Below are 24827 nucleotides of genomic sequence, written 5' to 3'. Positions count from 1 at the left end.
AAGGACATGGATTACTGGAACCATGTCCTGTGGTCTGATGAGACCAAGATAAACTTATTTGGTTCAGATGGTGTCAAGCCTGTGTGGCGGCAACCAGGTGAGGAGTACAAAGACAAGTGTGTCTTGTTTACAGTCAAGCATGGTGGTGGGAGTGTCATGGTCTGGGGCTGCATGAGTGCTGCCAGCACTGGGGAGCTACAGATCATTGAGGGAACCATAAATACCAACATGTACTGTGACATACTGAAGCAGAGCATGATCTCTCTTCAGAGACTGGGCCACAGGACAGTATTCCAACATGATAATGACCCCAAACACACCTCCAAGATGACCACTGCCATGCCTAAAGAAGCTGAAGATAAAGGTGATGAACTGGTCAAGCATGTCTCCAGACCTAAACACTATTGAGCATCTGTGGGGCATCCTCAAATGGAAGGTGGAGGAGTGCAAAGTCTCTAACATCCACCAGCTCTGTGATGTCATCATGGAGGAGTGGAAGAGGACTCCAGTGGCAACCTGTGAAGCTCTGGTGAACTCCATGCCCAAGATGGTTAAGGCAGTGCTGGAAAATAATGGTGGCCACACAAAATATTGACACTTTGGGCCCAATTTGGACATTTTCACTTAGGGGTGTACTCACTTTTGTTGCCAGCGGTTTAGACATTAATGGCTGTGTGTTGAGTTATTTTGAGGGGACAACAAATTTACACTGTTATACAAGCTGTACACTCACTACTTTACATTGTAGCAAAGTGTCATTTCTTCAGTGTTGTCACATGAAAAGATAGAATAAAATATTTACAAAAATGTGAGGGGTGTACTCACTTTTGTGAGATACTGTATATATTTTTTACCATTCTCTACTCCAGTGGTTCTCAACCCTGTCCTCAAGTCCCCCCAACAGGCCAGGTTTGTAGGTTTTACTTTATCTTGCACAGGTGCTTTAAATCAGAGTCAGTGGCTTGGTATTTTGGACAGCTATTTTATCTAGGAGGAATTCCCAAAACATGCCCTGTTGGGGGTACTTGAGGACTGAGGTTGAGAACCACTGCTCTACTCCATCTAAAAAAAAAAAAAAAAAAAGTTTTGGCTTCATATATACTTTAAATCTCTCCAACAGGACCGCTGACAGTGATAAACACATGGTAGAACTGATTGAGGCCCATTTGTGGCACTTTAATGCATCATGGGGTAATGTATGTTGCGTTGATATAGCCCATTTAAAAATGAATTGGCTGCCAATGCGTCCTAACATTTTTGAAATTTCACATGACCCTTTTTTTGGTAATGCAACTCACCACAACGCACTACCATGCATGCAGGTGCATTGTATGTTGGGGTGCCATACAAAATTTCCTGCCACCTTTTGAGTGGGGTGGCACGCAAAAGGAAAGGCACCGCAATGCAGTATTGATTTGAATTACCGCGTGTTGCGGTAAGAGCGTGCTGTAATGCATACGTTACCGCCACACAGAAGTCTGGATCCTGGCCTTATTGTTTCCAAATCTTTCCAAAATGGGGAAAAAAAGTTTTGGGTTGGAGTTGAGCTTAAAAAGCAAAACCACAATGTTAGAAATAAAAAAGATATGCTTTTAATGCGACATTAAATTTGTAGATTTATTTGACACCTGCCCAGCAAGTGACTTCCACCTTACACAATAAACACGGCACATACTCAGATTAGGGTGTGACAAACGCAGATTGGTTCACCCTATTTGCAAATAATTTTCCAAGGCACATTGATGTCATCCCTTAATACCAAATCAAAAGGGTCAATGATCGCTTAATACCCCGCTAATCTCAGTTATGAAAATCCAATCAAGTGTGATTGGAAAAAAAAGTTAATTCTAATACGAGGGGAGCTAATCCTTGCTGTTTATGGAGCTATCACATACATAGGTTGAAATGTTCCTTTTGATCGCTCTATGAAATTCAATCCTTTGGCTATTCTTTTCCTTTCTCCCTGCGGTTTGAAGAAAGCCCTCGATGACTGCTAATGAAAGCACCTCCCTGCCATAGACACAAGTATAAAAGGACCTGGTCTGGAGATTCCAGAGGCTACGACTCTCAGGACTGAAGATAAAACCCACCGCACACTGAGCTGAACAAGCAACAGGTATGCAAGTTTTTTTTTTCATTTTTATTTTTTTATTTTGATCATAATGCAAACAACATTTATTTTAATAAATTTAACAGATTGCAAAAAAAAAAAATATTGGAATACACACTTGTCTTTTAAACTTTTGCTTTTACATGTAGAAATCTTTGCCTATTTAGCTACACTCTTACATATTCTTTTATAATTATGTATTTTTTTTTTTTGTTTGTTTTAATGTGTTACAACTTTATACTAAAAGGAAGTCAATTAAAATGTTTAACATTATTTTTTGTCTTTTTTTTATGCATTTATTATGCTTAGGTATATAATATTATACTACTATGAAATGACAAAATGAACCATTTAAAATATACCCAAAGCTTTAAAAAAAAATCTTGTGCTGTTTATTAAATTTATTATTCATTTATTTTACTACAAAAAACATATCTGGATGAGCATTTTAATTTTATATTCTATCAAGATCTGTGTCTATTTAAATATAATTTAAATACTTTTTTTTAATTTTTATTTTATTTTATGTTAGGTCAAGGTACAATGTATTTTTGTTACTAGTTTTTTTTTTTTAATGTGTTACTACTTGATACTAAGGCTCCATGCACACTGGCTTAAAAAACTGCTTCTACAGGAGTTTTGTGTTTTGCCCTTAGAAGCAGCTCAATGTTATCCTATGTGCCCATGAACATTAGGATGATTAGAGGCATATTTTAAGCTCAACGTTTAGAGCAGCCTTTCTCAACCTTTTTTACCCTAAAGGAAACCCTTGCAATCATTTTCAGGTTTCAGGGAACCCCTGCTAAAAGTAGTCCAGTGGTGGTCTTTGGGAATTTGCCCCCTCCGTTGGTGCTGGGCAGTGGGAAGAATGCTCCCTTTACAGACATGGCTCTGGCTCTGTCAAGTGGTGTTGGACGTGGAACTAAGCAGGCACAATCACAGGATAGGCCAGTCAGCCACAGCTCAAGGAACCCTTAGCCACCTCTGGAGGAACCCTGGTTGAGAATGGTTTTCTTTAAGAGCAGGGATAAGCAATTAACGAACCCTAGGGTTCCATGGAACCCTGGTTGAGAATGGTTTTCTTTAAGAGCAGGGATAAGCAATTAGCGAACCCTAGGGTACCATGGAACCCTGGTTGAGAATGTTTTTCTTTAAGAGCAGGGATAAGCGATTAGCGGACCCTAGGGTTCCATGGAACCCTGGTTGAGAATGGTTTTCTTTGAGAGCAGGGATAAACAATTAACGAACCCTAGGGTTCCATGGAACCCTGGTTGAGAATGTTTTTCTTTAAGAGCAGGGATAAGCGATTAACGGACCCTAGGGTTCCATGGAACCCTGGTTGAGAATGGTTTTCTTTAAGAGCAGGGATAAGCAATTAACGAACCCTAGGGTTCCATGGAACCCTGGTTGAGAATGGTTTTCTTTGAGAGCAGGGATAAACAATTAACGAATCCTAGGGTTCCATGGAACCCTGGTTGAGAATGGTTTTCTTTAAGAGCAGGGATAAGCAATTAGTAGAACCCTAGGGTTCCATGGAACCCTGGTTGAGAATGGTTTTCTTTAAGAGCAGGGATAAGCAATTAGCGAACCCTAGGGTTCCATGGAACCCTGGTTGAGAATGTTTTTCTTTAAGAGCAGGGATAAGCAATTAGCGAACCCTAGGGTTCCATGGAACCCTGGTTGATAATGGGTTTTTTTTTTTAAGAGCAGGGATAGGCAATTAGCGCACCCTAGGGTTCCATGGAACCCTGGTTGAGAATGGTTTTCTTTAAGAGCAGGGATAAGCAATTAGCAGACCTCCAGCTGTTGCAAAACTACAAGTCCCATCATGCCTCTGCCTCTGGGTGTCATGCTTGTGGCTGTCAGAGTCTTGCTATGCCTCATGAGACTTGTAGTTCTGCAACAGCTGGAGGTCCGCTAATTGCATATCACTGGTTTAGAGCATGGGTTCTCAACCTGTGGCCCTACAACTGTTAGGGCTCTCTTTTGAGCTCTTTGGGGCATTAGCTTCTCTCAAAAACGCGAGTTTGGTGGGTTTTTTTTTTTCCTCCTATAGGCGCATATGCCTGACAATGCCTGAAAAAGCCAAATGCCCTGTACACACAGGCGGACTTTTCGGCAACAAAGGTCCGACAGTCTTTCTGACGGACTTTTGACGGACTTTCGAACGAACGGACTTGCCTACACACGATCACACCAAAGTCCGACGGATTCGTACGTGATGACGTAAGACCGGACTAAAATAAGGAAGTTCATAGCCAGTAGCCAATAGCTGCCCTAGTGTCGGTTTTCGTCCGTCGGACTAGCATACAGACGAGCGGACTTTTCGATAGGAACTGGGTCCGATGGAGTTCCGACGTAAAGATTTGAAACATGTTCCAAATCAAAAGTCCGTCAGATTTTTGACAGAAACAGTCCGCTGAAGGTCCGATGAAGCCCACACACGGTCGGATTGTCCGCCGGATTCGGTCCGTCGGACCAGTCCGGTCGAAAAGTCCGCTTGTGTGTACAGGGCATAAGCGTGCATGGACACATTGGCTATCATGGAGGGTAGTATCTTGGTAGAAAAAAATGAGAGCTCAAAAGCCTGTAGGAGGCGCTTCTTTGAGCTCCTTTGAGCTGCAGTGTGCATTAACCTTTATGGAACTACAAGTCCCATCATGCCTCAGCCTTTGGGACTCATGCTTGTAACGGTCACCCTTGCAACACCTCATGGGACTTGTAGTTCTGCAACAGCTGGAAGGCCACAAGTTGAGCACCCATGGTTTAGAGGTAGAAAAAAAAAAAATACCCTTCTGGTTTGCATTTCTGATTGGTGCTTTCTGGCAGAAAAAAACACAAAAATCTTCTAAACTCACCTAAACTGTGTACAAAAAAAAAAAAAAAAAAAAGCATTTTTTTTTCTGCAAAGGGAACTGGTGTTTTTTTTTAAGCCCAGTGTGCTTGGAGCCTCAAAGGAAGAACATTAAAATGTGTCGTATTTATTTTGGGTAAACAAATAAGTTATTGTGAATGCCTCGTGCACTGCTAAATAGGACTTTCCAATGTTAATACCTAAACAGAATAAGTGAGATAAGCTACAATAAAATAAAAAAAAAAAAAATAAAATGACATGAAGCAAAATAAAATAAAGTGCTATCGGTGACTGCTGATCCCACCCTGTATTCACACACTAAGTAATTACAAATGATAGTATATAATAGTGGTTCACTGTCACTTAAAGCACAATATTAATACTAAAGTGAATTAATGAACCAATAATACACTCTTATTATTCAAAAACCATCATGTCCAGGTCTTACATATATAGCCTATATACTGTATGTAAGACCTGGACACAACATGGTTTTTGAATAATAGGAGTGTATTATTAGTTGATTAATTCACTTTAATATTATTCTTTGATTTAAAGGGATAGTGCACCACTATTATACACTATCACATTTAATTTGACTTTTTTTTTTTTCATTTTATGATAAATTATGATTGGGTATATATCAGTACATTACTATTAAATTCTAAAAAGTTTTACAGTCAAGTTTGAGAAAACCCCAATAAACTGTATGTTTGTTATGTGTTCTCATTCACACAGCAAACCTAAATTAAAAAAAAAAAACATACAAAAAAGTATAACTTTTATTCATTTTAATTCATAAAATAAAATAAAAATAAATAAATAAAAAAAAACGAAAATTGGATTTTTAACCACTTAAGGACCGAGCCTCTTTTTAAAATGTGTTGTTTACAAGTTAAAAACATTTTTTTTTTTTTGCTAGAAAATTCCTTAGAACCCCCAAACATTATACTTTTTTTTTTTCTAACACCTTAGAGAATAAAATGGCGGTTGTTGCAATACTTTCTGTCACACCGTATTTGTGCAGCGGTCTTACAAGCGCACTTTTTTTGGAAAAAAATACACTTTTTTGAATTAAAAAATCAGACACCAGTAAAGTTAGCCCAATTTTTTTTATATATTGTGAAAGATAATGTTACACCGAGTAAATTGATACCCAACATGTCACGCTTCAAAATTGCGCCCACTCGTGGAATGGCGACAAATTTTTACCCTTAAAAATCTCCATATGCGACGTTTAAAAAATTCTACAGTTTGCATGTTTTAAGGAGGAGGTCTAGAGCTAGAATTATTGCTCTCGCTCTACCGACCGCGGCGATACCTCAGATGTGTGGTTTGAACACCGTTTTCACATGCGGGCGCTACTCACGTATGCGTTCACTTCTGCACGCGAGCTTGGTGAGACGGGCGCGTTTAAAAAAATGTTTTCTTATTTATTTTACCTTTTATTTTTTACACTGTTTTTTAAAAAAAAATGTGTCGCTTTTATTCCTATTACAAGGAATGTAAACATCCCTTGTAATAGAAAAAAAGCATGAAAGGACCTCTTAAATATAAGATCTGGGGTCAAAACGACCTCAGATCTCATATTTACACTAAAATGCAATAAAAAAATAAAAAATAGAAAATGAAAATTTGTCATTTAAATATTTTTTTTTTTTAAATGGCCCTTTAAGAGTTATGGGCGGAAGTGATGTTTTGACATCGCTTCCGCCCTGCAATGTTATGGAGACAGGTGGGGGCCATTTTCCCATCACTTGTCTCCATGCCCAGCAAGGGTGAAGATCCGACCGACTCCGCCGCTGCCGGCGGCTCCGGTAAGCGGCAGGGGGAAACAGTAAGCAGCGGGGGGGGGGCCTCTCCCGCTGCCCATAAAATTGATCTCGTGGCGAATCCGCCGCAGAGACCACTCTTATGGGAAAGCGGACTGCCGGCTGAAGAAGAGGTTTATAGCTGCTGCCATAACAACGATATTCCTCTTCATTCCTCTTCAATATATGGATGTATATTGGCGTGCGGCGGTCTGGAAGTGGTTAAGGTGCTGCATACTTTTCCTGAAAAGTGGGTAGCACCTTGAAAGTCTGATTTTCTGTTTTTTTTTAGTTTTTAGGATTATATATGGTACTGCACGGGTGCTTAATCTGTAGCCCTCCAGCTGTTGCGGAACTACAAGTCCCATGAGGCATTGCAAGGCTCACAGTTACAAACATGACTCCCAAAGGCAGAGGCATGATGGGACTTGTAGTTTGGCAACAGCTGGAAGGCCACAGGTGGAGCACCCATGTGGTATTGGGACGAGGTGCACAGTTTACCCATCCACACCAATATAGTATTTATCAGGGTTGTAGATGTTTCTAAGGAGAAGGTGTCATGGCTTTTCCTAAGAATTTCTGGACAGTCTCACAATGTCTTTGTCTTTTGTTGACAATTATAAAGTGGGCGTTATCTGAATTCGGCTGCAATAGTGGAAATACACTTTAAGCTGTTGCCATACACACACAGAGATTTGTTTTGCTCAGCCTCAACAAAAGCCATCCATCCTAAACAGCACAGGCGGACAAATGCCCCACTCCAGCTATTGTATTGTGACAGACGGAATACCTGAACAGTGTCTGCAACTGATTGGATGCAGGCGCTGTTTCGGACGACAATTTTCTGCCCGGCCCCTTCAATCTCTCAATCAAAGGATGTCTGGTGGATTAGTGCCTACAGGGCCACCAATGATGGGATTTCAGCCAGTTCATTTGGGACCAGGTAAAATTTGCTCGGTGTATGGACAGCTTTATTGTATTTTTTTTTTGTATGTGTAAAGGGTTATTACAGCTTAAAAATAAATAAATAGGAATTTAAAGAAGATTAAAATAAAGAGATCACATAAATACATTTTAATAGAGTGTGCTTTCTAGATAAATTGATCCAAGGTTTATTGTATCCTTGCAAAGTACTAAAATATGACTCAAGTGGCAAAATAAAGTACCATGAAAATGAAAAAACATCTTTGTAGAGTGGATGATTAGCCACATTTGTGGAGATTATAGCCACTTTATTTCTCTGTTCATAAGCAGGAAATTAGGAGGGATTTATACACTGATAGATACTGCTGATTGTATGAACATTTATGAAACTGACATATTTGGGTCCCCATTTTTTATGTGTATTTTTATATATATATATATATATATATATATATATATATATATATATATATATATATATAAACTCTTTTTATATTGTTTGTTTAATATAGGTGTTTTGAATGTTTGGCCTCTTCGTGAGACCCATATGCATATATATATACCAGTATATATTTTTTTTTTTTAGTAATTTATGGGGATACATTACTGCTAAAAAGGACTTCCCAATACAAATCCCTAAACAGAATAATTGAGATAAACTACAATAAAATAGAATTAAAAAATGCACATACTGTGTATATATATATATATATATATATATATATATATATATATATATATACATATATTTTAGTAATTTATGGGGATACATTACTGCTAAAGAGGACTTCCCAATACTAATCCCTAAACAGAATAAGTGAGATAAACTACAATAAAATAGAATAAAAATAAAATGAAATGAAGCAAAATACAATAAAGTAAATAAAGAGGAAGGGTTCCCCATGAGGAATTTTCCCTCTTTACTCTTGCTTCCTGCTGTGTCTATGAGACATGTAATAATGGTGACTGAACTCTGCTAGGTGCCACATAAATGCACAAAATAAACATTCCCCAAACAAAGTGGGATTTTAAGGGCACTTCAATCACAATGGTAAAGTACAGAAAAAAAACAATATTTATTTATAAATCAACAGATAAAAAACAGATGCATGGCATAAAAGCTACTGGTACATCAACTATGAAAGATGTGATGTTTGATACAATATGTCTTCCTCCAACCGACGCGTTTCGGAGAAATCATATCTCCTTCATCAGGGCTATGAGGAGTATCACATATCTATAATACAAGTCGAATACATAGGTCCAACTATTTTTGGAAGGGTGGGCAGAACAACAGAACCCTCAAACTTTGTTTTTAATTGAAACATGGTATGTCTATGTACAGCACCATTTGATTGACTTATGCCCTGTACACACGACCGGTTTTGCCGTCGGAATAAACTCTGAAGGTTTTTCCGATGCAGTTCCGACGGAATTCCGCTCAAGCTGTCTTGCATACACACGGTCACACCAAAGTCCGACTGTCCAGAACATGGTGACGTACAACACGTACGACGGGACTAGAAAAAGGAAGTTCAATAGCCAGTAGCCAATAGCTTCCATCTCGTACTTGCTTTAGAGAATGCGTCGTTTTTGGTACGTCGGAACAGCATACAGACGAGCGGGTTTCCCGATAGTAATTAGTTTCGTCTGAAAAATTTAGAACATGTTCTCTATCTAAGTCCGTCAGAAATTTTGATGGGAAAAGTCCGATGGGGCATACACACGGTCGGAATATACGATGAAAAGCTTCCGTCTGACTTTTTCTGACGGACATTACGCTCGTGTGTACGCGGCATAAGTGTTAGATATAGTAGAATAATCCTTTAACAATAGTCTGATATATTTTGGGATATGAGGAGTATCATATATCTATAATACAATTGGAATATATAGGTCATAATGCATACATTTGTCATAAAAATGTATCAGGCTATTGTTAAAGGATTATTCTTCTGTATAACACTTACAGTGTAGGTGGACCCGTGTATTCAAATTGTATTTCCTCTCTTAACCCTGTAAATAAAAACCAATGAAATGGAGCCTTTCCTCTCTGACCCTCACAGTGACCATCAATGATGTCCTTACCTCACTTACCCTACCAATGACCATCAATGAAATGGTATCCTTCCCCCACTGACCCTCCCTAAAGCCAACAATGTAATGGAGTCCTTCCCCCACTGACCTTCCCAATGGCCACCAATGTAAGGTGGTCCTTATCTTACAGACCCTCCCAATGACCACCAATGTTTTAGGGTCCTTCCCCCACTGACCCTTCCAGTGATCACCAATGTAATAGGGTTCTTCCCCCACTGACTCTAAAAAAAAACACCAATTGTAATGGGTTCTTCCTCCCTTAACCCTGTGAATGACAACCAATTAAATGAAGCATTTCCTCACTGACACTCCCAATGACCACCAATGTAACGGGGCCCTTCCCTCACAGTGACCACCAATGTAATGGGGCCCTTCCCTCTCTGACCCTCACAGTGACCATCAATGTAATAGGGTCCTTACCTCATTGACCCTCCCAATGACTACCAATAAAGTGGGGTCCTTCCCCAACTGAACCTTCCAAATGTAATGGGGTCCTTCCCTCAGTGACCACCAATATAATGGAGTCCTTCCTTCACTGACCCTCCCAATGACTACTAATGTATTAGGGTCCTTACCCCACTGCCCCCCCCCCCAATGACCACCAATGTAATAGGGTTCTTCCCCCACTGACCACAAAAATGACCACCAATGTAATGGGGTCCTTCCTCCCTTAACCCTGTGAATGAAAACAAATGAGATTGAGCCTTTCCTCTCTGACCCTCACAGTGACCACCAATGTAATAGGGTCCTTACTTCGCTTACCCAATGACCACCAGTGAAATGGGGTCCTTCCCGAACTGACCTTCCCAATGGCCACCAATGTAATGGGGTCCTTCCCTCACCGACCTTGCCAATGGCCTTCAATTTAATGGGGTCCTTCTCCCTCTGATCACCAATGTAAAGGGGCTCTTCTCCCACTGATCACCAATCTGAGGTAGTCCTTCTCAACTAACCAACCATATAAGGGAGAAAATCAAGAAAGTCACACTTCCCTTACGTCTTTCTATTCAAAGCTTGAAAAAGCTTTATTGCCACTTGGCTACATACACAAAACTAAACCACATAGCTCTCCGCCTGACCCTGCAACATTCCCATTAGGAGGCGTTTCTGTTGGGGATTGGGTGATGGAAAGGGATCTGGGGGTTCTTGTAGGCTACAGACTTGAAAACAGCATGCGATGCCAGGCTGCAACTAACAAAGCCAGCAGACTACCCTCATGTATTGAAATGGGAAGAATGTATAATTCTACTCCTTTGCAAAACACTGATATGCAATATGCAGTTGAATTTTGGTCACCAGTTCTCAGAAAGGATGTCCTTGAACTGGAAAGAGTTCAGTGAAGGGAAACAAAATTAAGAAGGGGGTTGGAGACCTCAGCTGTGAGGAACAAAGATTACTCTAGATCTGACCAGCTTTTTACAGTTAGGAAGATGCCAGTCTAGCCCTCCCTACCTTGAGCACCCCCAACCAACAGATTCCTGGAAAAAAAAAAAAACAAGGGGGAAGAAGGAAGAAAGATCTAGGAACTCGGAACTAGTGCACTCTGTCAGAGTGGGAAGGGAACCCCCAATTCATTTAAATGTAATCAATTACTTTTTTATTATTGTTTTAAATCATTTTTATTGAATTTATACACATGTAAAACATTCCACATCATTTCAAAGACAAATATACAAAACATTAAAAAAAAACACAACACTGGATCTATCCCACAACATGCTCCTTTCAGAAGACCAAATTTTTCAAAGTTCTCAGAAAAAAAGGAAGAGTCCCAAAAAATTGAAAATGTAAACTTTTTTTTTATTACTTTTTTATTATATCCTTTTTTATAACTATAAATATTTAAACTTTTTATTTTGTATTTGTTCTTTTCATTAGTTTCAATTTAATTTATTGCATTTGTAGTGTCACATTAAACAAATGCTAAATGAAAAAAAAAATACTGTAATGCCCCGTACACACGATAGGATTTTCCGATGGAAAATGTGTGATAGGACCTTGTTGTCGGAAATTCCAACCGTGTGTAGGCTCCATCACACATTTTCCATAGGAATTTCCGACACACAAAGTTTGAGAGCTTGCTATGAAATTTTCCGACAACAAAATCCGTTGTCGGAAATTCCGATCGTGTGTACACAAATCCGACGCACAAAGTGCCACGCATGCTCAGAATAAATTAAGAAACGAAAGCTATTGGCCACTGCCCCGTTTATAGTCCCGATGTACGTGTTTTACATCACCGCGTTCAGAACGATCGGATTTTCCGACAACTTTGTGTGACCGTGTGTATGCAAGACAAGTTCGAGCCAACAAAAACTGAAAAAATCCATGGATTTTGTTGTCGGAATGTCCGATCAATGTCCGACCGTGTGTACGGGGCATAACAGTACCAGAATCTTAACTTTAGTATTATTTTAAACAGGATAAATGATAGAAATTCAATTTTTACTTTTTTTTTACAATAACAAAATATATTTTTTTAACTAACACTTATCAATGTAGAAAGAATAGTGCATTTTTTTTTTTTTAGAGTCGTGTTGCTTGTTTTTGTCTATGAATTTCATAAATATAAAATAATTTTTTCTATTTTTTTCTATATCAGCAAAAGAAAGCCTTGTTTGTGCTGTTGGTGAATAAGTAGGCCCATAGCAGAAATGTAGAAATTGCTCCATATGGGGTGTACAAGGGTGAACTGCTTAAAATGAGCCCTCTAGTTAAAACAACCTCCGACTGGAAACTTCACACAGAATTTCATGTTTGTAGCTCTCTAAGCTAGAAAGAAAATAGTACGGGGGAGGAAATAATGGACAATCGCTGTCTTCTGTATGAATGGCTTTGGCGTTGGTGTATATTTTTTTGCTCTGTATTATCTGAATAAAGTAATGGGAGTATAAGTTACTGGAAGGGACTGTATGATCTAAGTTACTAACTGATACAACAATAAATACTTCACTAATGGCCTTGCCAAGGTAAAGGTACAGAATGTGTACTGCATGGCTCACCTGTGACAATGTGCTCCATTGTAATGTGAAGATTCTTTATATTACATACGTTAAGTCATACTTTACCATAAATACATGACATCTAATAGATATAAAGGAAAGGATACAGTGCAAAAAAAAAAAAAAAAAAATCAAAATTCAGTACAATATTACAATGAGATGTTGTTTTTTCAAGGTCTCATGAGAAGTGTGATGCCCTCATACCTACGTATACGGCTCATTCACACCACATAGCGAGCATTACTGTGCATTGGTAAATTAATTCCAGTCTTGTACAATCAGTAATTTACTATTTTGTCAACTATAAAAATGATTGTACTCAAGAAAAAAAACATCTAAACACATCATAAGGCTGGTAATGTTTGCCACATGAAGAGATATCTTTTTTCTTTTAATTTCCGTAGTTAGTCTAGTTGAAAAAAAGACACAAGTCCATCCAGTTGAACCAATAGAAAGGGGAAAAAAAATTCTCTTTATTAGAAATTTTAAACTGTAGTAAAATACAAAACGGCTAGCCACACAAATATATATATATAGGGCTTTTTTTCAGGGGGAACTTGGTGGAACTCAGTTCCACCACCTCTGGCTTAGACCCTTTGGTGCCTGCTCACCACAATCACTTGTAAACACAGAAGTCTGGTTTCTGTGTTTACAAGTGACAGCTCTGCACTCTGTATGTAATGCAATCCTGGTATTTAATGCCCCTTTAAGACCCTCCTACTGTTTTCATGAAATTTGACTGAACACACCCACTATTTGATGTGATTTGGAGGGTGTGTGTCGGGGAGGGGTTTTGTGGGGCCGTGGTTAAGTTCCAGCACCTATTGTTTGAGAAAAAAAAGCCCTGTATATATATATATATGTATTTTTTTTAACCATTTTTATCAAAGTGATTGTAAAGTCTTGTTTTTTTTTTTTTCTATAAAAATAATAAACATGTTATACTTACGTCCTCTGTGCAGTTGGTTTTGCACAGAGCAGCCTTGATCCTCCTCTTCTCGGGTCCCCCTTCGGTGCTCCTGGCCCCTCCCTCCTGTCGAGTGTCCCCCACAGCAAGCAGCTTGCTATGGGGGTCACCCGAGCCGAGTCACAGCTCCCTGTTTCCATTCAGACACAAAGCCGCGGCCCAGCCCCACCCCTCTCTCTCTCCTGATTGGATAACTGACTTTGATTGACAGCAGTGGGAGCCAATGGTGCCGCTGCTGTGTCTCAGCCAATCAGGAGGTAGAGTCTCGGACGGCCGATACACTTGTGGACATCGCTGGGCAGAGAAGGGGCTTCTGTTTGTATTAGGGGGGCTGCTGCATAGAACGCACTAAGATAAAAAACCTTCTCCTCACACGAGGCACAAAATAAATAAATAAATAAATAAAATAAGAAACCTTCTGCCTGTACAACGCCTTTAAAGTTTTAACAACATGGGAGGTATCTTACATGCAAATTACCACATATATTTTGCATTATTCTTTACTGGAAATGTAACAGCTCCCTACGCGTTTCATGGATGTTGGAATTCAACATGAATTAATATAATATTTCTGGAGTAACTTCACTTCTGCATTAAATGTTCTATATATCTAATGGAGAAATGTAATTTTTTTTTATGATTATGGCTCACTATTATATAAGAATGAATCCTAAGCCTGGTTACCATAGCTGACTTCATACTATAGGAATGTGATTATGAACTGACCAAGCCCCTTCAGGAATGTGTGCTAACTTCCTTAAAAGTTAATAACTGTTTCTAAGGGTTGTGATACTACCAATTAGCCCTGTACATACCACAGCCAAAACTTGGAATAAGTAGTCTCTTACCAGGGCTGCTTAATGCACACGTCTGGTTTGATCATTATTTACCGAGCCGTATTGAAATGAGGGGACTCCTTGGCGAAAAGTATCTGTAGCAAGTATCTTGTTACATTTTTCCAATATCATTACATTTCTCATCATTATCTTACTTTTTTTAAATTAAAGGATAAATTCACTTTTGGGAACATGTTATGTGTTCCACCCACATTTAGGAGTCATAAGTGTGCACAGGAGGTGTGCCAGGTGTACCTATGGACACCCTAATCACTCTGTGCAGTGCCGACTCCTGCTACTGCCCGGGCTTCCCCCCATGTTGCTCAACCCCCCCCCCCCCCCCCAAGCTTCTCTCTTTTTCTCTCCTCTTCCTTTGGCTGTTGCAGAATTTTTTTTAGGATGAAGAGCGGGGGAAAGGGCTCACTGTGTTCATTCACAAACTGAAGCATAGTAAACACAGTTTACTACGCTTCAGCATGTTCGAGATTTGGGATGCACACCCTAATACAATAGGCTGCGCACACCTATGGGTGAAATATGTAACATTTTCCCACTGCTGCAGCCTCTCCCCAGCCCAGCACCTCTAGTGACAGCGAGCTGGGGAACTTCTCCGTGCCGAACCCAAAAAAAAAGGTGACACTCGGCCGTGTCAATCATTCATAGAGTTCTATGAATGGGAGAACTACAAGTACCAACAGTCTTTGCAGCTGTCAGTTTGTAGTTCTCAATGAACCACCAGGGTGCTGTTTAGCGCTCTGGTAGTTCATTGATGCTTCCTGTCATTGTGTAACTGCCTATCTGTACAAGGCATGACCAGACAGATACACAGACAGTCTGCAGAAGTCCTGCATTGCACCCACCATTTGCTGTTCACTGGTGCAATGCTTTTCAGGCTCCTAGTAAAAAAGAGAATAAATGCACATTTTTTTTAACCTGCAAAAAGATGTATATTTCTTTTTTTTTCTTTTTTTTTACAAAGAGGATCTTATCTTTTAAATGTTATGTTTGATTTCACCTGCAAGTGTTTGTGTGTGTGTGATCTTTGAACAGCTCTAAAAAGCCAAGAAAACTTAAACTCATAACTGTGATAAAACAATATCCACTACATATTTACACCTACCATATTTACTCCTAAAGAAGTGAATGTTCATGAAACGCGTAGATAGCTGTTACATTTCCAGAAAAGACTATGCAGTTAGAATATGTTATTAATATTGGGTAAACTGTATATACATTTCCCTTGTGTGGCAAACAAGGGCCCCTTTCACACCAGAAAGCTGTTTGGGAAACTTGCGTTGTGTGCACATGCACATTTCCCACACTACGTTCAAAACGCACTGTAGTTGTCATCTGCAGCAAGGCGTGAAAGTTAGATTAATGATGCCCCTAAAGGCAGGTTGCAAAAGCAGTGCATCTGCCTGCTCTTAATGGCATGTTACAGAAGTAAAATGCGATCTGGCTGCTCTGCGTTTTTTAAAGTAGTGCATGCCGTACTTTCGCCGAGGTCCGGTGTAATGCAGCCCATTCAAAATGAATGGGTTCAAATTCAAAACCCACACATTGAAAGAAGCAGGGATGGTAGTGCTAGGGCATGGGTGCTCAACTTGTGGCCCTCCAGCTGTTGCAGAACTAGAAGTCCCATCATGCCTCTGCCTTTGGAAGGCATGCTTGTAACTGTCAGCCTTGCAGTGCCTCATGGGATTTGTAGTTCTGCAACAGCTGGAGGGCCACAGGTTGAGAAACCTATGTACTAGGGTGACCATTTTTTTAAGTCTATCATTTTTTTAAAGTTAGGCAGACTTGCATTTTTTTAAAAACTTCTATGTTATTCCATAGCATAGTAGTACATTGCATTAAACGCATTAAACACATTTTTAGTGCTGCATGTCTGCATTTTTCTCCAAAGCACAACAAGGCAAAGCTTTGGCGTAACTATGGCACATAGACGGCAAGAGTATTCACAGCGTCCTTGCATTGAACCTTCATTAATTAGCTCAGACCAATGCAGCTCAACACACTAGGTATGAATGAGCACTTAAAAGTTTAATACGGTATTATTAAGAAAGGAACGCAGAACAGTCTTCACTGTGACAGGAAAAGAACATGAACGCCCCTTCAAGCGAGAGGAGAAGCCCTCTTCCCCCTGGTCCTCAGATATGGTGATGCTGGCATCCCAACGAACCCCTTTCAGCGGTAAACAGTGTTGTGAAAACATCCAGGACGCCACTCTCCCAATCCTACCCATGTAGATAAGATACTAGGTGGCCTCAGCCAGCGCTACTCCATTAACCACGCCCCTTCCAATGCGTTTCGTCACACAGAACAGTCTTCACTTACATATTCCCTCAAGTCACAAAAGCCTTATACAATTCAGCTAATGTATTTTATTCTTAATACTGATATCAGGCAATACAGTGGAAAAGTCTGCTATGTGAGTTGCTGAGCTGAAGGACAGGCACACAGGAAGTGGGAAGGTTAGACAGTACGAGAAGCCGAAATAACAGGCAAAAGGAGGGCCGGTAGTGTGAAATGCGCAGAATGGGGTATCTCATTTTAAAGGGTGCGTAACACTGGATTACATGTTAGCTGCTCTCTCTTTGGTGAAAATAGTTATCTCTCTCTCTCTGTAAAATGTCACATCAAGCATTCGATTATAGTCAACTGTACATTTAAAGAAATGCCCAAGCAAATCAACAACCATTTACGAATGTCCCTTTAAGGTTAAAAACATCTATTTGGTTACTTGATGTCAGCTAAAAACAAAAGAGTTCATTATAAATAGAATACCAGCACTTTGGTAAAATCCACAAGCAAGTAACCTTTATTTTGGAAGAACAAAGCATAAAATCCACACAAAATCCAACGCGTTTCAACTGTTAGGCCTTAATCATGGCTGGCAATGTTGTGCAAAGACATTTTATTTCTCTATATAGTTTGTTGGACTTTTGTGTGGATTTTATGCTTTGTGCTTTATCAACAAAGGCGACTTGCTTGTGGATTTTACCAAAGGTCCTGCATCCTATCAAGATTCAGTCTTTACAGGGCTCACAGAGGCCTGAGCACCAAAGCACATATAAAACTTGATTAAGGGGTGGAGGTAGCAGCGTTATGGACTGGAAAGTCAAGATCTGGTGCAGCTCTGCATAGAAACCAATCAGCTTCAGGGTTTTTTGTCAAAGCATAATTGAACAAGCTGAAGTTAGAAGCTGATTGGGTACCATGCACAGCTGCACCAGATTCTGAGTCCTCCAGTTTTAGTAAATCAACCCATGTGTTTGGTTTTCATTACAAATATGCCATTAACTCTTACATTCCTCTGTGTTGTTTTCTCAGCTGTTGGAAGGGAGAATGTTGCAGCCAGTCTGGAGCTGTATCCTGGCAATACTTGGGGTGTTCATATTTCATGTCGGAGAGGTCCGGAGCCAGTGCTGGGAAAGCAATAAGTGTACAGATTTAAGCAGCGAAGATGGCATTCTGGTAAGTAGAAGCTTTCTTCATCAAACATCAGTAATACAGCTTACTAACTTTCCAAGCTATGACTCTTCAGGGGTGGAGCTTATCTAAATAGGTGGGGTTTATCCAGATATGGACAGGGCAGTCTACAGATATAGGCCTTCAGCTAGGTGTCCAAGGTTATGTCAAATTAGGCATCCCGGGAACTCTGCAGCCAGTAAAGCATTGTCAGCTTGGTAGGGGTATACCTAAAAATCATGGGGGCCCCCATAGCAAAATTTTGATGGGATCCCCTACCCTCTAGCAACCTCACTACTGCCATCGATCCTAGCATAAAGTATATCAAAATCAGGGGCAGGTGGCAGGAGAACTGTAGCATAGCCAGGGACCGGAGACCAGGGCTGTGGATAGAAGTTGCCAGGGAAGAGCAGCAGTGCAGGGAATTTACTTTCAGCTCTCACTTTATTATTATACAGGATTTATAAAGAGCCAACTGTTTACGCAGCGCTTTACAACGTAGAAGGTGGACAGTACAATTACAATACAGTTCAATACATAAGGAATAGGAGAGCCCTGTTCATAGAGCTGACAACCTAAAGGGGGGGAGGTAGTACAAAAGGTAATAGCTGCAGGGGATGATCTGATGGAGGTGACTCAGGTACAGCTCTTAGGTGGAGGTGGGCTAGGCTTGCCTGAAAAGGTGAGTTTTCAGGGATTGACAAAAGTTGAACAGAGTAGGGGCTGACCGGACATACGGGGGCAGGGAGTTCCAGAGAATGGGAGAGGCTCTGGAGAAGTCCTGGAGGCGAGCATCGGAGGCGGTAACAAGGGAGCTAGAGAGCAGGAGGTCTTGGGAGGAACGAAGAGAACAATTTGGTTGGTATTGTGAGACTAGGTTGATGATGTAGCTGGGGGCCAAGTTGTGGATGGCTTTGCAAGTTATTATTAGTATTTTGAATTTCATTTGTTGGGTGAGTGGAAGCCAATGGAGGGATTGGCAGAGAGGGGTATCAGACACTGAGTGGTTGGTAAGGTGGGTGAGCCTGGCAGCAGCATTCATGATGGACTGAAGGGGGATAGACTATGTAGAGGTAATTCAATGAGGAGGGAGTTGCAGTAGTTGAGGCGTCTACAAACTCTCTGGAGAAATCCACTTTACAGCTAACTGCTCTGCCCTCCATAACTCACCAGTCTTTTTCATCATTTCAGATCTCAGGATCTCAGTGTAAATTCTATGCCCCCTTACCCCTTCCACAACCACATCAAGCAGGTGCTTAAAAGGGTGCTTTAGAAGTCAGCAAGATGACAAAAAAAAATCAAAAGCTGTATTTGCAAGAATAGTGACATGTAAAATATTTCATAACATTACATAATTGTTAGTACTCCTGCACCCGATAATTCTATAACCCTGATACAAACTTCATTAAACCGTGGATTTTTTTTCTTCGGAACTACAAAAAGCTTTCTGGTTTTTTTTTAGCCGAGGAAATACACTGGGATTTTTTGAAGAAGGCTACATTAGGCATACAAGGTTAATTTCAGTGCTGGTCGGGGTGACCAAAAGCCCTGAGGGCAATACATCTACATTACTAAGCCAGCTAAACAAGTTTTCCTTACTGTAGACATAGACTGTGGCTGTGTGATCTATAGACTCTAGGGTGCATGCCCAGTCACAGCTGTGGTAATCCAAACAAAGAACTTCCGATGGCTGCCTTCCCAACGTAAGATCCATAAATGCCTTTATTGAAGAGCCATAAGAGCAACGCAAATACACAGATGTACAGCCAGGGGAGGGAAGAGGTTGACGCGTTTCACACTGAAAACGTAATTTCTCAAAACCACACCATCAGTGTGAAACGCGTCAACCTCTTCCCTCCCCTGTCTGTACATCTGTGTATTTGTGTTGCTCTTATGGATCTTCAATAAAGGCATTTTTGGATCTTACTTTGGGAGCGCAGCCATCTGAAGTTCTTTGTTTGTTCGAACTTTTCCTTACTGCACAGCCTGCAAAGGTGATCCGTGACTAGTGATAATGGTTATGAACTCTCCTCCTGTACATCTGACATCAGTTCTCTTGGATTTGAAATGCCGCAGGGGGGTACAGTGCCAACAGCAACCTCTGCAATCCTAATAGCACAGCATTAGATCTGTTATCTTCATATGAAAAGAAATTCTTCTATGTTCAAATAGCCTCAACAGCCCCTTTAATTGGGCCTCCTTGTACCCCCAGGCCCTATAGCAGTCGCATGGGATGCTATGGCTGTTTTTACACCACTGCGGCTTGGGGAAGCCTTAGATAATCTAATATTGTACATGCCCTTTTCTTCAGCTTCCCCCTACTTGTCTGTATTTGTTTTGGAACACATTTTCTGCAGGTTTGCCAACATTTCTCATTCAGTACTAATATATCTATATAGATTACAGGTTATGGGACTTATTTTATTTTTTTATTTATTTATTTATTTCAGGTACTTATATATCGCTGTCAATTTATGCAGCGTTTTACATATACATTGTACATTCACATCAGACCCTACCCTAAAGGAGCTTACAATCTAAGGTCTCTAACTCACATTCATACATACTAGGGACAATTTAGACAGGATCCAATTAACCTACCAGCATGTCTTTGGAGTGTGGGAGGAAACCAGAGTACCCGGAGGAAACCCACGCAGGCACAGGGAGAACATGCAAACTCCAGGCAGGTAGTGTCATGGTTGGGATTCGAACCAGCGACCCTTCTTACTGCTAGTGGAGAGTGCTACCCACTACACCACTGTGCTGCTCCTTATTAGACTAGGTCTTGCCTGTCCTGCATTCAAAGAAGTATAGCCAAAGCTCTTTTGGCTATACTTCTTCAGGGGGATCACCGGAGTGCAGTTCGAAGCTGACATCACAGAGCCAGTCCAGGTTTCTGGGCAGATCCCAACCATAAGGTCAGGATCCACCCAGAAACCTGGACCACCAGCTGGCTCAGCCTCTCAGTGTTCCGCTGAGAGCCTGAGCCAGCCGCTCCCACCCCCTCCACAGCTCAGCGCTCCAGTGAGCACCGGAGGGGCAGAGCAAAGAGCAGGTGACTGATAGCGACCAGCTCTCTGCTCACTGAGCAGACCTTTGACCTGTCTGCTCAGTAGGCAGAGAGCTGGCAGGAGGGGGATGCAGCACTGGACCTATGCTGCATCCACCTAGGTGAGAAGGATTTTTTTTTTTGGTTAACCCATACTTCCCTTTTATGTAGCTGTAGACCCTTCACTTACTCATATGTCACCAATTAAAGAAAGGGGTTTGCAACTCTGGTATGCTGCCTCTGGAGTCCGGACATTGTACAAAAATAATCAGCAGAGGCTCCTGGAAGTTGGAGCTGATATACTAAAGGCAGTTAGGTTGTTCACTTACCAAGGGAAATTGCCTCAGAGCTTAGCGAATATGGTGAAGTTTTTTTTTCAAAGCAAGGAAAAACTGCATTTTTGTTTGCACATGATTGAATGATGGAAGTCAGCAGAGTTTCATCTCATTCACTAACCTCTGGGGTAAATTAATTTGCAAACTGCAACTTACCTTGTAAAGTAAACAGTTATTTAAGCCAAAGTGGGTGATTAAATTTCTTGCTAGGTACTAAAGTGAAAAGGATGGCCCCATCAAACTTTAGGAATGCAATAAGTCTTTATCTGGCCACCTTCTGATAATAAAGTGGGTCTTTTGTTCCAACAATAAATAGGCGATTATCACAAGCTAACAATTCGGGGTGCTAACCTTTTGGCCCATAGCTAGTAGTACTTAGTAGTAGTAAGTCCCATTCAACTGGACTTGTTCTGATATGTTGAAGACATTATAGAACACGACCAGCTCAATCTGACTAACTACCAAAATGTCTGTAAAGGTTCTCATGACCTGGAACAATGAGAACCTTCACAGGCTTGCTGGCACATCACTTTATCTTGACATAGGCTTTCTCTTTTATTTTTGAAGAAAATACCTTATTCTTCGAGAGGAGGTGTACTGGTATAAATGTGTTGGACTCTAATTACAGTTCATGGAATATTTGACCATTCTCAATCCTTCCCCCTAACAGGAATGTATCAAAGCATGCAAGATGGACCTCTCTGCAGAATCTCCCGTGTTTCCCGGCAATGGCCACATGCAGCCCCTTTCTGAAAACATCAGGAAATATGTCATGAGCCACTTCCGCTGGAATAAATTTGGTAGAAGGAACAGCACCAGCAATGACAACAACAACAACAATGGTGGCTATAAGCGGGAGGATATTGCCAACTACCCTATATTGAACCTGTTCCCTGGCAGCGACAACCAAAACACACAGGAGGGAATTATGGAAGATGAGGCCCTGGATAGGCAAGACAGCAAAAGGTCTTATTCCATGGAGCACTTCCGATGGGGAAAACCCGTCGGCAAGAAGAGGAGGCCTATCAAAGTTTTCCCCACAGATGCTGAAGAAGAGTCCTCAGAAAGTTTCCCCATTGAGCTGAGAAGAGAGCTCTCTCTAGAGTTTGACTATCCTGACACCAACTCCGAAGAAGAATTGGATAATGGCGAGCTGCTAGAAGGCCCAGTTAAAAAAGATAGGAAGTACAAAATGCACCATTTCCGATGGGAAGGACCTCCCAAAGACAAGCGGTATGGTGGATTTATGACCCCAGAGAGAAGCCAGACACCTTTAATGACTCTTTTCAAGAATGCTATAATTAAGAACGCCCACAAAAAGGGCCAGTAGATGGGACAAGCTTCCGTCTGGCCCCCTGTTCAGGTGAAACCAGCATGTCTCCTATTCCGGGTTCCATCGTCCACCCCATGATCAACTCCTCCTGGCCCACTCAGTAGTTAGCTCTCTCCTGACCCCAAGTTTGAGTTCTATCTCACTTTAGTAAGACTGTACTGTATAAACTTAGTACAAAGTCTGGAAAGATTGACCTGTAGCGGCATTGTACATAGGGAAAGTTAGATGTTTCTATCCGCTGATCTATAGTTTTTGGTTTGCTAAATTATTTTCATATCTGACGAAAAATGTACAATACTGTAAATGAATCGGAAAAATAAACGTTTACAATATTACTGGCTACCAGTCTGTTCCTTCTTTCTTCAAGTCTATGTCAGGGTAAAAAAAAAAATGCAGTAGAGCTCTGCAATACATGCACAATCTCCAATGGTTTATCCCTTTAAAAACTCTGGAAGTACAGAAAAATACTTGTTGATCTGGCAGATATACAGTTAGCTCCTGTTGTGGGCTAACAACACAGAGCATCTTTGTGGACTTAGTGGTGTCAACCCTGCCCAATTTTCTCTTTCCAAAATACTCAAACCCACCTCATCACCACAACAAAAAGGCTATTCCTTCTGTAGTCCCGAGATAAAGACTGGGAGAGCTAATCATTTTACTTCAAATAACACAGAGAATGGGCACTGACTGGACACAGGAAAGGTCTGAATTTCTGACATTTTTTGCACTTATCAAACAGATATAATAAAGCACTTTCAATTGTATATTTACCAGACCAAAAGAGAGCAAACAGAAGAAGTTAATTGTGAGGGCTTAATTACACTTTAAGTCTGAGATCAAAGACTCTTTACCTTTCCGCGTTTATTAACAGTACTCCCTCCTGAACCTGATGGAAGCCAAAGCTTATATGTGTTTATGGTCTCCTGCATGCCAGTGGGCAGGAAGCTTAGAATATGCGAAGCAGACACATTATGCATGTGTATATACTGTATATTATAAGCACCAAACCAAAGGGTAAAAGAATTCAAAATGCTTTAGTTGTTCATAAATATATACATATAAAATATCCAATTTGTTTCTGGGGCTAAACAACCCCCTCCCTCCTTCTTCAGGGGTTGCACTATTTGATTCAATTTGATTCATAAGCAAAAATTGCCCCATCAAAATCTTCAATCAACAGCAAGCTACGATCTGTGTTGGCTGTTTTATAGGATCATTTTATGAAAAATGCAATAGTTTTGTACTCTCTTGCCATTGGCTTGACGTTGGTGATATAATGTGGTTGATTTACTGAAACTGGAGAGTGCAAAATCTGGTGCAGCTCTGCATGGTAGCCAATCAGCTTCTAACTTTAACATGTTCAATTAAGCTTTGACAAAAAAACCTGGAAGTTGATTGCACCCAATTGTCCACCCTCCAGCTTTAGTAAATCAACCCCATAGCCCCAGCCCCTCTTTGATATATCACTTTGGGGGTCACAGAAACCAGCACCAACAAAGAAATAAGCAAGCTACCACTAAGCATAACTATGGATCATCTTGGGCTGCACCAATGGAGAAGGTTAGCTTCAAGGCTGCCAATAATAACAAACACATTCCTAGTATGGCCCTCTCATATTGTAGTAGGGTTGGTATGGATGTTCTACTGTACCAACATAGGTTTCCCATTGGGAAATGAGCCCCCAGTTCGGCCTAATTTCATTATTTTTTTTGCTGCCACTCATCCTTAATGGGACCCATCCCATATTTGTATATTTCCTGAATGCTTTGGCTTCAGGCATGTATATAAGTAAAAACAGGCCATTAAATTTACCAAGCAATACTTGGTATCTGGATTCTACGCTGTTAGCTTCTCAGCTCAAAAGGATAACCACTATCTACTTTAAAACTGGAGCACCACACCAGACACTGATCGTCCAGACACAGATTTATTCCAAAATGGGATACAAGACTTTGTAACAGAGCCAACCTGTTTCACGGGTCAGACTACACCATTTTGCATTTTTTTAATATAGATTTTTAAATATGATGATAAAATA

At 40.6% G+C, this 24827-nt stretch overlaps 1 protein-coding gene across 1 annotated transcript; it reads left to right on the top strand.

Annotated features, from left to right (window-relative positions):
* Positions 1 to 1979: 1979 nt before the first annotated feature.
* POMC (proopiomelanocortin) lies at positions 1980 to 23129 on the top strand. The gene is made up of 3 exons (XM_073624874.1): positions 1980 to 2116; positions 17935 to 18078; positions 22127 to 23129. Exons 2-3 carry the CDS (start codon positions 17950 to 17952, stop codon positions 22784 to 22786), a joined length of 789 nt encoding a protein of 262 aa, XP_073480975.1. The 5' UTR covers positions 1980 to 2116; positions 17935 to 17949; the 3' UTR covers positions 22787 to 23129.
* The last annotated feature ends 1698 nt before the right edge of the window (positions 23130 to 24827 follow it).

Source organism: Aquarana catesbeiana, linkage group LG04, assembly GCF_042186555.1.
Source record: "Aquarana catesbeiana isolate 2022-GZ linkage group LG04, ASM4218655v1, whole genome shotgun sequence".
Classification (NCBI taxonomy): domain Eukaryota; kingdom Metazoa; phylum Chordata; class Amphibia; order Anura; family Ranidae; genus Aquarana; species Aquarana catesbeiana.
Note: the sequence above shows the minus strand (reverse complement) of the source record. Positions and strands in the feature narration are given on the sequence as shown.

Coding starts and splice junctions, on each gene's coding strand:
- POMC (XM_073624874.1), top strand. CDS start 17,950: ATGTTGCAGCCAGTCTGGAGCTGTATCCTGGCAATACTTGGGGTGTTC. Junction 18,079..22,126: donor GCAGCGAAGATGGCATTCTG/GTAAGTAGAAGC, acceptor TCCCCCTAACAG/GAATGTATCAAAGCATGCAA.